At 46.7% G+C, this 15,228-nt stretch overlaps 1 protein-coding gene and 1 long non-coding RNA gene across 12 annotated transcripts in view; one reads left to right on the top strand and one right to left on the bottom strand.

The window, feature by feature from the left end:
* ABLIM3 (actin binding LIM protein family member 3) overlaps positions 1-15,228 on the top strand; it is a 136,775-nt gene that overhangs the window by 116,623 nt on the left and 4,924 nt on the right. For 4 of the 5 annotated variants that reach the window (XR_011464844.1, XR_011464847.1, XR_011464846.1 and 1 more), the window contains 6 exons: positions 63-197; positions 1,641-1,705; positions 7,985-8,132; positions 9,319-9,348; positions 9,923-9,981; positions 11,719-13,431. Coding sequence is in view for 1 of the 5 variants with exons in the window: in XM_070374595.1 (XP_070230696.1) it covers positions 63-197; positions 1,641-1,705; positions 7,985-8,132; positions 9,319-9,348; positions 9,923-9,981; positions 11,719-11,779; positions 12,853-12,860; positions 13,351-13,431 (587 nt within the window). In the remaining 4 variants the exon portion in view is untranslated. The remainder of the gene's footprint in view (positions 1-62; positions 198-1,640; positions 1,706-7,984; positions 8,133-9,318; positions 9,349-9,922; positions 9,982-11,718; positions 13,432-15,228) is intronic. The other variant, XM_070374595.1, reaches the window with a different exon arrangement.
* Positions 6,163-15,228, bottom strand: part of LOC138988565 (uncharacterized) — a 114,671-nt gene continuing 105,605 nt past the window's right edge. For 3 of the 7 annotated variants that reach the window (XR_011464850.1, XR_011464848.1, XR_011464855.1), the window contains exons 4-7: positions 13,571-13,739; positions 10,728-10,945; positions 8,524-8,570; positions 7,131-7,422 (exon numbers count right to left, since the gene is read on the bottom strand). This is a non-coding gene — a long non-coding RNA (uncharacterized lncRNA). Of the gene's footprint in view, positions 6,773-7,130; positions 7,423-8,523; positions 8,571-10,336; positions 10,416-10,727; positions 10,946-11,284; positions 11,358-12,125; positions 12,208-13,570; positions 13,740-15,228 lie in introns of those variants that run through there. The other 4 variants (XR_011464851.1, XR_011464852.1, XR_011464849.1 and 1 more) reach the window with 4 other exon arrangements.

Genomic DNA, 15,228 nt, shown 5'->3' on the forward strand with positions numbered 1-15,228 from the left:
GTCCAAGACACTCTTCCTAGGACATCAGCCTCCCTGAAGCTCTCTCTCCGGGTCCTTTGCAGGTGATTTGTCGACAGCAACCAAGAGCAAAACAAGTGAAGACATCAGCCAGGCCTCTAAGTACAGTCCAGCCTACTCGCCAGACCCCTACTATGTGACGGAGTCTGAGTACTGGACCTACCACGGGTCCCCCAAAGGTACCACCCCCCTCCACAAGGGAGCCAGGACCAGAGGCCTGTCACCTACGCCAGGGACACAGAGGGCTAGGACAGACAGTCGCCATTCCTTCACACAATAATGCATTTACTCAGCAAACACGTACTGAGGGCAGTCATAGGCCTTCAGGAGACACTGGAAAGCAAACGAGAGCAGGTCCTGGCCTTGTAGACAAGACATAGGCCCCAACTGGAGAGGGTGGTGAGGTACAGCAGGTAGAGAGCTGATGGCAGGGGAGTGTCATGCAGCCTGGAAGATGACAGAAGCTTCTTAAATGCAGAGCCTCGGCTGCCACAGGAAGGGTGAGGAGCAGGTAAGCCTACAGGATGTAGAAACACAGCTGCAAAGACGCAGGATCAGAGGATGGGCTCTACTGGAGCAAAGGAAAGCCTGTCAACTTAACCTTGAGCTCAGAGAGGGAAGGGCGAGGGTGGGGGTGAGAGACCAGATACCACAGGGCCTTAAAGATTTTGATCTTTATCCAAAATAGTAGGAAGTTGTTAAAAAGTGGTGGCGTGATCAGATTTATGTTTCTAAGAGACCACTTTGGCTGTAGGTGGAAAATGGTTTAGAGAATGGAAAAGAGAGGATTGTGGGCAATGGAAGGCTCTCATAGGCACCTGGCGGGGGGTCTTCATGGTCCTCAAGGTGCCAGCCCACCAGAGGGTGTTTCTTTCAAGTATGGGGAGGAGCTGTCATTAAGTGCCACTTTGCTTCAGCATGTACCTTTAGTAATGAATGTCCATTTGAGCAGTTTCATGGGAGCTCAGAGGTGACCCTGCCCTACCCTCAAAGAATTCTCCATTTGGAAAAGAGTTAGACACAAGCACAGATGTAACCCAGAGAGGAGGAGTGGGCAGTGTCCACAGGAGACAGTGTTCGGAGGGGAATCTTAGATGAGACTCTTTCAATCACAAAAAAAGGAGAAACAATATTTAAAAAAAATCTCCAAATGGCTTGAGGTGAAACAAGGATTTCCTGGGTCAGGTGACTGGAAGTTTCTGGGGTACAGCTGGATCTAGAGGTGGGTGGGAACCACCAGGACCCGAGCAGTCCTCAGGGCTGGGTGGCTCCAGCCTCAGGCTGACTGTCCTCATGCCAGGATGAGCTCTGGCGGGTCCAGGCTGACCCCCTGCCCTTGGCAGAGAGAACACCTTTCCTGCCAGTGTTAGCAAGAGTCCTCACATCGTGGTTTATTAACTCTGTCTGGGCTGTTAGCTTTGCCGGCGCTTCCCAGCCTAAGAACGGGAAGGGACACTGGGCGTCTCAGTACCGGGAGGCCCACGGTGAAGGCAAAGTGCACTTGTGAGGGGTCGCCCATCTAGAAAGTGGCAGCACCAAGCAGAAACCCCCTGTGAAGGCTGTGCTGCCCCCGACGCCCTCTCCCCAGGGCAGGGGCTGATCCTAGGTGTCTTTTCCGGCAGTGCCCCGAGCCAGAAGATTCTCATCTGGAGGAGAGGAGGACGACTTTGACCGCAGTATGCACAAGGTAAGCAGGCCACACCACTGAATGAGATGCTGCCATGGTATGTCGCTGAGGGTTTTTTCATTTGTGAGGGACAGAAACCAAATTCAAACTATGATAGAAAAAAAGAAATGCAAAACTTGGCATAACAGAAAAGTCGGCTGGTAGGATTAGCTGTAGGTTATTCCTCCCATCAGGTGGTCAGTGGGTACCAGTGACTTGTATATCGCTGGTGGGAATGGAAAGTGGTGCAGCGGCTGAGGGAGTCTGTGGCCCTCACAAAGTTCCAGGAATTACAACAGGAACTGTCGACGGAAAACACACACACCACCTGAAAGGTACGAATTATGTTTTATTCAGCAGATATACTGAGGACCTAAGCCCAGGATTCAGCCTCTCAGATAGCTCTGAGATAGTATTCCAAAGAGGTAAGGGAAGAGCCAGGATATATAGTTTTTTTCAAAAAAAAAATCAGGAAGTTGAACATCAAAAGATTGCTGCTGACTAAAGAAAAAACAGACATTTCCAGGTAATGAATTTAGCCCTTTTCTATGTATGGGAAGATGCAAGGGACTGGGCTCACTGAAATCATTCCTTAATTTGCACCTTAACTGTCTAAGGTCAGTATCCTGTTTTTGTCCATCCTGAACCCCCTCAGGGTATACCACTGAGACAAGCCACAGAGGTTGGTGGCAGCAACATCCTTTGTTTATTGATATGGCAGGTGACATCCTTTGCTCACAGTGCTTCCTCTTGGTAATAAATTTGACCAATTTGGGAGGTACTGCATGACCGATTTTGTCCCTTGGTGCCAGGAAGGTGCATTCCTAGATCAGGCAAAGATTCTGTTGACAGGCCACTGAATGTGCTGATTTTCCTTGGATTGGGTCCTGCTGATAATCTAAAAGTCTCTGGGTCATGTGTCTTACTAGTCTGTTATGATCCAGGAAATGTTTTCCCTTGTTCCTTCTTCCCATATCTAGAGTTGCACAATTACAATTATTGTATGTACAGTTATGTACATGATCAACTGCCTTGAGATAACATTAAATTTGTTGGAGGCTTGATTACCCATTGGTAATGTAAGAGATAACAATCTTATAAAACAGAATATAAGCAATACAGCTGGTAACATTAATAAACTGATTGTGCACCAGAGAGAGGCACAAAGTATAAATAATTTGAAAACAACAAGAAAGAACAAACTAAAAGAGTAATTAGTATAACTAGTTGTAATCTGGTCAAAACAAGTCATCAAGTCCACAGGGAATCCAGCTGGAAAAGCCAAATTCTGGAAGGATCAGGTAGAGAAACAAAGGTAAATGTTTCATCTTTGTTTACAAAGGTATACTTTATCAACTTGCTGTAGGTCATAGTGTAAGAGGAAAGTTTTTCTGGAAAACAATTAAAAATCAGTAAATATCAGAAAAAGTCATAAAATTATCAATCATATTTATCAATCATTCAGTCCCATGTAATTAATTCCTGTTAATCTTGATGAAGTTGTTAGGTTTTCCATTCGTTTTTAAATTTCTTACCCAGTTCAGGAGTATGATCTAAAAGTTATCAGAAACTTATGCATATCAAATGTCATTTTTAATGAATCTTTTTTAAGATTTTCATTTTATAGAAGTGTCAGAGTAAAACAGTGATTGTCTATAAACAACAAGACTTAAACTGGCAAGGTTAAAGATCTGACTTATTATAACTCACAAGATACTTGGATATTTCTGTGATATAGAACATTTTAAGATAACTAGAATTATGGCTTATAGCTTTATAGTAGGACATATCAGATTTTCAGGAATTCCATATAAATTTTGGAATATCTATATTAATGATATTTAGCCATACAATTTAACCTTGACAGTCCCCAACCTTTGGCACCAGGGAATGTTCTATGGAAGATAATTTTTCCATGGACCAGGGGGATGGTTTCAGGATGATTCAAGGACATTACATTTATTATGCACTTTATTTCTAATCTGGCCACCACTGATCTGACAGAAGGTACCAGTCCATGGCCCAGAGGCTGGAGACCCCTGATTTATTAATAACATACCAAATAAATAGCAATTTCTGAGATGCCTCAGAATTTCTTTGAAGCATCCCAGAGTTAGCTAGGGATCAAATAATTTCAGTTAGAATTTGTTCTTTGGGAAATTTGTCAAAAATATCACAAAGGTTTCAAAACGCTTGGCCAAACAGGATCATAGATCACTGTGAAACAATACTTACTTAACCAAAGTGACAATTTCAAAAACAAATACAGGTAACTGCATATTACTATTAGAGGTAGGCTGGTACAAGACTGGATTTGGTTCCTCTCTCTGTTAAGAGAACAAAGTTTTCTTGGAATACTGCTTTTGACAGGTTGTGTGAGATTCTTTTTCTATAAGTGATTTGTATTTGTTTTTGAAATGTTTTGTCCTTTTGACCTACTGTATAGCATGGGGAACTCAATATTCTATAATAACCTTTATGGAAAAAGAATCTGAAAAATGGATATATGTATAATTGAATCATTTATCGATACATCTGAAACTAACACAGCATGGTAAATCACCTATACTCCAGTATGAAAGAAAAATTTTTTAATTAATAGGAAAAACTCTAAAGTTTTAAGTTACCAAAAATCTGCAGAAACTATTTTAAATCAATATACCCAAATCATCAGTTCAGTTCACTCACTCAGTCGTGTCCTACTCTTTGCAACCCCATGGACTACAGCACGCCAGGCTTCCTGTCCGTCACCAACTCCCAGAGCTGACTCAAACTCATGTCTATCGAGTTGGTGATGCCATCCAATCATCTCATCCTCTGTCTTCCCCATCGCCTCCTGCCTTCAATCTTTCCCAGCATCAGGGTCTTTTCCAAGGAGTCAGTTCTTTGCATCAGGTGGCCAAAATATTGGAGTTTCAGCATCAGCCTTTCCAATGATTTCCTTTAGGATGGACTGGTTGGATCTCCTTGCAGTCCAAGGAACTCTCAAGAGTCTTCTCCAATAACACAGTTCAAAAGCAGTTAAAAACCCAAATCATAATTATTCCTAAAGGGTTCACCTGAAAACTTTAATCTCATATACCTTTATTTTTATAACTTGCAAAAATATCATCATACTAATTTTTTTTTGCTGACAAATGCTGCAACAGAAATAACATGAACTTACTGACCTTCAGTAAAGCTTGGTACAAAAGTAAGAAATGTCTGTCTTATTAAACCAGCAAGCTTAAGTTAGCTTTAATACCAGGTATTAATTTAATATTGAATATTTCCTAAATGAACGTGAAATTCATTCTGGCCAGTTGCATTTTGTTTAGAAGTATTTAATTTGTAACCACTTACTTTTAAGCTAATTAAATAGTTCTTTTATAAATTTAATTTTGACAGTATTTTCTGGAGGTAGAGACACCTCATGTAATGTATATGTATATTTACATTAGCTTCACCTTAAAAACTTAGTTATGAATCAGGTATTACAATATAAACTTACTAGTTTATAAATAACAGTTGGAATAAATTAAATTTGCTTGCTCAGATTACTATGGCCTTGCTCTTTGTGAAAAAGACTAAATATCATTTAGACAGCAGACCATTTTTGAGAATTAAAAGCAACTGTCTTTGTCCTGCAAGTTTCTAAAAATCAGAAATGTGAATACAGCCCACACTGATGACACATACACAAAATGCCTAAGAAAATCAGGTAGAATACTTACATCTCAAAGACACGGGGACAGAAATGCAAGTTCTCCCTAGAAGGGCTTTTGTTTCTTTAAGGTCAGAATTCCGTAAAGATGTTTTATCAAGATGGCTTTCTTTAATTTAACTGTGTACTCAATAGAAGAGGCCCTCCCCACCCCCTGCCTTAGTCATTTTCAGGACAAGAGTTCCTTCAGTTCCTAATGAAGTAAGTACTTGTAAATATTAAGTTTTGTACATGCAGAAATCTGGCTGGGGTCTTAGAGGCTGGCAACCTGTCGATCCTTATTCTTTTTGTTTTGAAAGCTGTATTCCCCATTCCAAGGTCAGTTTGTCCAAATAAAGTCACTAATGATGACTGGTGTGAGCTTAACCCCTCTAGATTTTAGCCTGGAGTCCTTTTAGCCCTGTGTTTTGGTTTCTCCCTTCAGTAGCCTGAGACCACTGAGGGTGCTAGGAGTATGGAGTGGTCAGCTCTTTTGCATGTCCATGGAAAGCAAGTTTTTAATTAAAAAGCGTGAGTTACCCTATAGGTACAGCTGCACGGTGTGAGGACTTGGCTCTGTCACTCCCACAAGTTTCTCAGTTTCCTCAGAAAGCCATTGCCGGCCAGGAGGCGATGTTCCTTCTGAGCTGAAAGCTCTCATGAAATATCTTCACTTTTATTACTAAGCATCCAATTCAAGGAAAAACAACAAGCCAGTCTATATAATTACTGCGTCCAACCTTACTCAGGGTCTTACAACTGAGCCAAGTCTCCTCAGTATTTCAACTGAGGATAACCCGCTCAGTGTCTAAACTGGGCAAAAAGTCTTCACAGTGTCTTCAGACAGAGGATAACCCAGGTACCTCTTCTTGAAACTAAGTTTCAAGGATAACCTACCTCTCTTCCAGTGAGGAGTTTAACACCACTGAATAAAACTTAGGATCATCAGCCAATAATAGGAGAGTGAAGTGAAAGTCAGTCATGTCCAACTCTTTGGGACCCCACGGACTATACACTTCATGGAATTCTCCAGGGCATCTTCCCAACCCAGGGATCGAACCCAGGTCTCCCGCATTGCAGGTGGATTCTTTACCAGCTGAGCCACAAGGGAAGCCCAATAGCAGGAGAGATTCACCCAAATTCATCTGGACTCTGAGGAGGCAGACAGGCCCAAGAATCCTCTGCTGGTACCTAGGCTCTGGAGCCTTTAGAGTTCAGGCAGAGGAGAAAAGTCTGCTCTGGGTCCCTCTGTGGCTGCCAAAACTGTTGACAAAAAATATATATATATGCAACTGAAAAGTTGAGAATTATGTTTTATTCAGCAGACACTAAGGACCTAAGCTCTCAGATATCTCTGAGGCACAGTTCTGAAAAGGTAAGGGAGGAACCAGGAGATAAAGGAGTTTCTGTAAAACAAGACAAAAAATAGTCAAACATCAAAAGATTATAATTAAGGAAAAAACAAACATCTCGCGTTAATGAATTTAGCCCTTTTCTATGTATGGGAAGATGCAAGAGTCTGGGCTCATTGAAATGATTCATTTGTTATGTACCTTAACTATCTAGGGCCAGCATCCTGTTTTACTCCCTTCTGAATCCCCTCAGGGTGCATGGGTGGGGGGGGGTGGCGGCTGCAGAGGTTGGTTTGATGGTTGCAACATCCTTTGTTATTGATATGGCAGGAGATGTTCTTGGTTCACAGACCCATCAATTCCATTCCTAGGTAAATACCCAGAAGAATTGAAAACTGGTACTCAATAACATACACGCAGGTCATGGCAGAACCACTCACAATAACCAAGAGGTGGAAGCAGCCCAAAAGTTCATCAACTCACGAATGAATAAACAAAATGTGGCATATCCATATGACAGAGTATCAGCTAAAAAAAGAATGAGGTGCTGATACATGGTACAGTGTATATGAACCCTGCAAACACTACGCTTAGTGAAAGAAGCCGGACACAAAAGCCCACATACGGGTACAATTCCACTTATATGGAATATCCAGAAGAGCTAAATCCACAGAGACAGAACAGAGACTGGTGATTATCAAGGCCTAGAAGGAAAAGGGGGGAAAGAGAGTGATCATTTAATGAGTAGAGGGTCTTCTTTTGGGGTAAAATGATAAAAATGATGTGAAAATAGGTGGAGATTGTGGCTACACAGTATCAGGAATGTACTAAATGACACTCACTGTATTGTGTGGTCTCTTTAAAATGGTTAATTTTATGTTTGTGACTTTCACCGCCCCCCACCCCACCAAAAAAAATGTCTTTTTTAAAAATGGGTGCCAGCAACTCCAAGAGTCCCAGGAAGGCTCTCCCTGGCCTAGCTAGCGCCATCTGTCCATCGCTGAACCAATCACTGTGGACAGTGATTGTCCGCAATGCTGTTGTTGGCCGGGTCTTACTTCTGTGCCCACCACCAGGGCCCCACTCTGACCAATGAAGTCCCCCAAAAGAAAACATGGATGCTACGAAGGTAGAGGGACACTGGGAAGGCAAAAAACGTGAGAGGTTCACTCTATAGAGTCTGGTCCCTCAGCCCTTCCCAAGCCTGTTTCAGCTCAGTGTTCTTTGTTTCCTTCTAACTTCATCTTCCTCCTCTCCCACCCCCAGCTCCAGAGCGGAATTGGCAGACTGATTCTGAAGGAAGAGATGAAGGCCAGGTCCAGTTCCTATGCAGACCCCTGGACCCCGCCCCGGAGCTCCACCAGCAGCCGGGAGGCCCTGCACACAGCTGGCTACGATGTGTCCCTAAATGGCTGTAAGCACTGCCCCGGAGCCTGCTGGGGGCGGCGGGGGGGGGCACTTTCTTCCCCATCAGTTCTTCCCTAAGTGAATCTAACCTCCTACACAGCCGCACCGGGGTCTAGAATACAGGCTAAAGACCATGCTCTGACCTGAGGAGGCACTTCTGCCTCTTTGGGTCAATCTGAAGCTGTGACTTCCAGTCAGGTGCCATGTAAAGAAAGAAAAAGCTCTTCTAATAGTCTGAAGATAAACGGGGCTGACTCTTGAGGTAGTTGAGCCTTCCATCACTGGAAGTGTACAATCAGAGGCTTGGTTCAAGCATTTTGCCCTGAGAGTCTCTCAGTGTAAGCTCCTCCCTATTCCTGGACCCACACAGAACTCTACCTGCCTCATCTCTTACTTACCCCTGTGGGATTCAGTCCTGCCAGGAAATCCTGTCTCAGGTCAATACCTGATGGATAAACAAAGGTACCAATTACAATCCAGTGTGCTGGGCATTTGCAGATACACTATAGCCTTGGTCCTCACAAAGACCCAGAATGTAGAGGGATTATTACCACCCAGTTCATAGAGGAGAGAGCCCTTGCCCAAAGTCAGACCCAACACAGAGTGACTCAGGCCATAAGCTTTTTCCCCTCTTGGCTGTATGCACTGCACCTTGACTCCAGGTGAGGTCAAAGATGACAGTGGTAGTGATGCTGATAAAGCCAGTGTTATGGAGGGTTTGTATCTGTCAGACACTGTACTGATATTTACTGTATTGTGCCCTATATCTTTCACAAGAACCCTATAAAGGAGACACTGTCCTTCCCTGTCTTACAGATAAGCATGATTTACTAATCTGAAGCTGGGTATCTATTAATGGCAGAGCCGGGATGAACTGATGAGCTGTTTTCCTGTTTGACCACTGAGGGGCACTGTTTTCAACCCCTGGCTCTGGGCTCTACATTTTTCTATCAGAGCTGGTCAAAATTTAGCTCCATCAATGGCATCTGTGCGGCAGCTATCACAGAGCACCTGCGCTGGGCTGCATGCTGGCCTGAGGAGGGGGGACCTGCTGCAGATGCAGCAGTTAGAAACTGACCGGTGGGAAGAGGCACTGAAGACACCCTCCGACCTGCCGGCCAGGGTGGCCCAGGAATGAGAGCTGTTTCTGTCTGTCAACATGAGCACTGATCTCCAACTTCTCTCTCTTGCAGCCCCTCGGTCCCACTACCTGGCCGACAGTGGTACGTCCTGCCCACCCTACCTTCAGACCATCATGTTGTGTGAGGGCCAGAGCCGAGTCAGCTGCAGGGCCCCCTGAGCTGTGATGAGTATACAGCATGGATGTTCCAGCACAGTCCTCATCTGACATAGTTTGTCAGATGGTGGGCCTTAATCTTTGGTTCTGGAACCAGGGCAGCCGTGCCCAATGGCTCCCAGAGAGAAAGAAAGAGCATACACATCTTCCACCATGTGGGAGCCTGCCCGTCTGAGTTCTGAGCTCGACTCCAATCCCAGGGCCTATGTTCAGAGCCACCCTGTAGCCAGGACACATGGGTCCATCATAGGAGTGTAAATGCGAGCATTTAAGGCCAAAAGACTGTGAGTGGGTACTTCGGGGGGGCCTTGAATTCTGCCAGGATGAGGCACCCCTGAGATGGTCAGCTGTAAGCCTGGAGAGCAGTGGAAGGAGCTGGCGGCCCCTGTCCATGCCCCTTCCCATGGAAGTGGGAGTAACACTGGCCATTTGCCCAGATGACCTTGGGGAGAGGGAACCCTGGCTTGGGGCTTCTGGTAATTGTCTCGGCTCCTTTTCAGATCCCCTCATCTCTAAATCTGCCTCCCTGCCTGCCTACAGAAGAAACGGGCTGCACAGGGTAAGTAAGAGAGGATGCACTGGGGACATTCTCCCCAAGCGGTTCACAGCTCCTGCACCCGCTCGTGGGTGATGACAAACGGGTGAAACCTAGACAGAGGCTTTGGGGCTAGAGGTGCACTGACAAAAGAGCCCCCGTGGGAGGCCTGGGAGCCCCTAGTATTTATGGCACAATTACTCCATGCTGAGCACTCACTCATTGTAACCCTGCAAGGTACTTACTATTTTTAATAACCTATTTTGTGGATGAAGAAACGGAGGTTCAGACAGGTGCAGTGACCTGCTAGAGCTCTCATTCCCAGTAAGTGCTGAGCCAGGATTCGAGCTGACCTCACAGCCTGACCTGACTGACTCACCTGCTGTGGCCTGGAGCCTTCCGAACTCTTAGATATCCTACAGCGTAAAACCTTCATGGAAGCTGAGTTTGTTTAAGGACTGAAAGGGAATGAAAATGGCTTGTTGGCAAAAGGAGAGGCTCTGTGACTAGACAAGGGATGGGGGGAGGGAAGGGACATTAAGACAGACATTCATTACTGTCTGGCCCTGAACAGGGCCAGCACTGTTCTGGATGCTGGGGATCCTACGGTGAACATATTTGCTGCTCCTGTGGAGCTCACATTCTAGCTGGAGAGACAGATGACCTGTAAGTGCATGTGTGACTTGAAGTTAACAGTCACGCGTATTTGGAGAAGGTCAGAGAGGGGTGAATTTAAACAAAGGCCTGAGTGCAGGGAGGGACGACCTCACCTGTCCAAGATGAGGAAGAACCACCCAAATAGAGGCAAGCACCGTGTCAGAGTCCCTCGGTGGAGAGGACACGAGGCGGGGATGGAGTGAGCGTGGAGATGAAGCCAGACAGGTGTCATTAGGGCCCAGCGCTGGTAAAGACTCAGAAGGTTTCCCGTGGGTGTGCTGCACCATCCAACTCAGATTTGTAATGGGCTCCCCCTTGTGTAGAGAAGAGACTGCAAAGGGACAGAAGTGGGAGACTTAACTGTATGAGAGACAATTTTAAGGTTAAGCACACAAAAGGGATCAGAGCTCCATGGTAGAGAGATGGCTGGTGTTAATACCATCCCCTCTCCCAAGCAGGGGACAGACAGACCCTGTCCTCAACACGCCCAGAGCCTGGACATTTGTTCATGAACAGATGTTTATACTGAAAGCCATTTATGTATGCCAGGCATTGCTCTGGGTGCTTGGAATACCAGTGACCAAATCAAACAAAAACCCCTGCCCCTTGGAGCTTCTATTCTTGTAGAGAGAAACAGAAAGCAAGTAGGACTACGTAGTATGCAAATCACCTTATACACACTGTGTAGACAGAGTCGGACACGGCTGAAGCGACTTAGCAGCAGCAGCAGAGGGTAGTAAGTGCTATGGGAAAAAAGGGGGAAGTTGAGCAGGACAAGAAGGGTGGCGAGTTGGGGAAGGGGCGACTTATAATTTTAGATAGAGTTGTCAGGGTAGATCTCATAGAAAAAATGATACTTGAGTAATGAAAGAAAGTGTATGCTGCAGTTCACCAGCATATGACTATTTACGGAGTGCCTACTATGTGCCAGGCCTACGCACTAGGCACACGGCAGCAAATTAAATCATCCCAACTTGAGACTGAAGCTTCTGAGACAGCGCTGAGTCCCACCAGCTCCAGTCCACTTTCTGGAGACGGGTGAGGACTTGAGTGAGGCAGAGGTGAGCCCACCTCAGGCCAGCCCTGCTTCTGTCTCCCCTGCAGACACCCAGCGCAGACCTATTCCACTACGACAGCATGAACGCCGTCAACTGGGGCATGCGAGGTGAGTGTGGGCCTCTCCTGGGACTTCACAGGGACCTCGTTACAATGCGCTGTTCACAACTGCCCACTTGACAAACGATTATGGCCCCACCCTGGGCTCTATCTAAACCCCGAGTTCCCTTTCATTTCCCATTCCCTCCCTTTTCCCCTGCTCCTCCCTCATCCTCTCAGGTCCCTGGCCTTGGGTGATCTCCAGCCCATTTGTCCCATCTGGATTCCCAGAGCCATCACAGAGTGCTTGCTTTTCTCCCAGTACTGCTGAGCTGGAGTTGCCTGCCAGTCCCCAGGTGGAGGGAAACACTCAAAGCCAGACACATTGTTCCCAGAAAAAATTCCATGAACCTCACACTGTGATGCTCTTCCACCGGCCTCATCCAGCTCCAGTAAGCAGGCTCAGGCAGGTCCACATCAAACCCTGGAGGAATCCCCCTGGAAGATGAAGGACTTCACCCATTTGCTTCATGGCCCCCAGGCTCTTCTTATTTCTATTCTAAATATCTCTAAAAACCTGTCCCTGGATCAGCCCAACCCCTTTCTCCACTGTATTCAAACCAGCCTTGATTTAGGATGAATTCAATAAGGATAGGGTCTCTATAACAGAAGCCAGTGCATATATATGGAATTTAGAAAGATGGTAACAATAACCCTGTATACGAGACAGCCAAAGAGACACTGATGTATACAACAGTCTTTTGGACTCTGTGGGAGAGGGAGAGGGTGGGATGATTTGGGAGAATGGCATTGAAATACGTATAATATCATATATGGAACGAGTCGCCAGTCCAGGTTCGATGCACGATACTGGATGCTTGGGGCTGGTGCACTGGGACGACCCAGAGGGATGGTATGGGGAGGGAGGAGGGAGGAGGGTTCAGGATGGGGAACACATGTATACCTGTGGTGGATTCATTTCGATATTTGGCAAAACTAATACAATATTGTAAAGTTTAAAAATAAAATTAAATTTAAAAAGAAAGAAAAGTGAAAGGGAAAAAAAAAAAAAGAAGCCAGTGTAGGGATGCAAAGCAAAGACTGATGGTTTCTACTTTTTGTGTGTCTCTTTTCTCTCTGCAGAGTACAAGGTAAAGACACATAGACCCTGGGGGTCTCTGGGACCCTGCAAGTTGCCACACTGGGGACGAGCGGGAAGATGACAGCACTGTCTATGCAGGGAAGGGAACATCAACAAAAAAGCCCAAGGGTCCTCTCAGGACTAGCATTTCCGGTCCCTGCTTGGGCACTTTCCCTGAATCCTGCCCTACATCTCTTGCCTCCTGAAACCAGACAGTTCCCCCAGGCCTCGGAGACGTTTCTGGAGGCTTGCCAATCACAAATATGAGACATTCACATGCAGGAGCCCTTCTGCTCACACACCACGCTCATCCCTGGCAGTATCCAAGGACTGTGGGGCCTTGCCTTTGGGAGACGGCGCCTTGAGGCTGCCAGGAAACCCCAAAGAGGACGCACCAGTGCTTCCTCCAGACTTGATAATCGCTGGCCCTTCCTGGATAGAAGAGGGATCGCAGCCACCACCCTCACCCAGCCTGCAAACACCCCCTCCTCTCTCCTCAGATCTACCCTTACGAACTGCTACTGGTGACCACAAGAGGGAGAAACCGACTGCCCAAGGATGTGGACCGGACGCGTTTAGAGGTAGGTACAGAAAACTGAGCAGGAGCCTCTGGGTTTGAAGTGATTGCAGAATTTGACCGGTCTAACCCAGCTCGGGAGGGACAGACAGAATGAATGACATAGGGGTCACACAGCTGGTTGAAAAAACAGACACTCCTACCTGGTTTCCTTAGCCCAGGCTGTTCCTTGCTGTTCTGTGCAGCCTCTTGATTCAGTTAGCATCTGTAGTGCACAGCTATAGCGTGTCTCCAAACTGGGCTGATACTTTTGCAGATGTAAGAGGAGAGCTGAATTTGGTTCCTGCCCTTCAAGGGCCTGCAGCCTGTGTGCTAAGAAAAAACACAGCACTGGCGTTACTTAGGACGGTATAGAAAACCAGTGTCTGCAGTGGGAAAGGACGGGGACAGTTCTCTGCAGAGGGTAAACATATACGCAAGTCTCGAGCAGGACTCCCTAGGTTCCAACTCTGATGCTGCCATCCCTGGGTGGACAGTTTGGCCACGTGACGAACTGGCCCATCTCCAAACCTCGGTTGTCTCCTCTATAAGACGGGGTGATTGTCATGCTTCCCTCAGGTTGCCAAGTGACATACATGAGACAGTACACAGGAGCCCTTGACATGGAATCCAGCAGTGTACTGAGTAGAAAGCTCTCCAGAGTTTCTGTGCTGTTACTCGGAGAAGACGACCAGGCTGGCTGTGCTGACACAGGCCTCCAGGGAGAGGGAGGAACTGGATGGACTTGGGGTGGGCGGGTCCAGATGGACAAGGAGGGAGGAGCAACAGCAAGCGATACAGAACAGACGAGGCCTGAACATGGCCTTGGGCTCTGGAGCCGTCCAGTCTACTGGGCGTGGAGTTCCAGTTCCTGCTTACACCGACTCCAGAAGCATCCACTGCCCTTTCCCTCCCTGCCTCTCCCTGGAACACCCTTTCCATCTCAGCAGCCCCTTCACTTCTCAGGGCTCCATTCTAGTGACGCCTGTGCCCCAAAGCCTCCCCAAAGCTTTCCTCAGGGTGTGTCACTGACCTTCTCTTCCTCCTCCAGCCCTGTGTCCAGAGCACAGACCCAATACCTTTCTCCTTTGCATCAGCTCAAGCCATCCATCTCCTCTGTCTGACACGCTGTCATCTACCACAGGGCCTGGACTAGGAGAAGGGTCAGGAGATGTCTGTGGAATTGAATGCAGGCTTGTAAGAGAGGAGGCTCAGCACTTCTTGGGACACCCTTCACCTGACAGCTAAGGAATCTGCCCAGAGTAGAGGGTTGAAGCCGTAGGACGGGGGTGTGGGCAGCCAGGATGCTCGGTGAGTCCTTCCAGCTCTAGCAGGCTGGGGTAGCAGGAACAGAAGCCAGTGATTCTCCCCACGTAAGTGTCTGCCAGTGCTGACAGGGACAGCTCCCTCGGCAGCTCAGAGGAGCCAGCATTTAGGGATGAAAACATTCACAAGCCTGGTTCATCCTGGATGACCAAATGCTCTGCTCCTAGACACCCAGGAAAACACAACCTTCTCTAAGAATCACTTGAGGAGCTTTTTAAAAATACTAGTACAGGGTCCCACCCAAGTCCAATTAAATTGCAATCTGGGGAAGGAGCTCAGGCATCAGTGTTCTTCGCAGGTTCCCAGGGATGTCTGATACGTAGCCTGAGCTGAGACTCCTGGGCTAGAAACCCTGCAGCAGCAGTTCAGGGTGGGCATTGAAGGAGACCCCCCTGTCCTCAGGGAGCTCAGAGTATAGATACTTATTCACACAGTAAGTATTTTTCCAAACCTATTATATATACCAGATACTGCTCTAGGTCCTTGCAGTGTTATC

This window comes from Bos mutus, chromosome 7 (assembly GCF_027580195.1).
Source record: "Bos mutus isolate GX-2022 chromosome 7, NWIPB_WYAK_1.1, whole genome shotgun sequence".
NCBI classification, from domain to species: Eukaryota; Metazoa; Chordata; class Mammalia; order Artiodactyla; family Bovidae; genus Bos; species Bos mutus.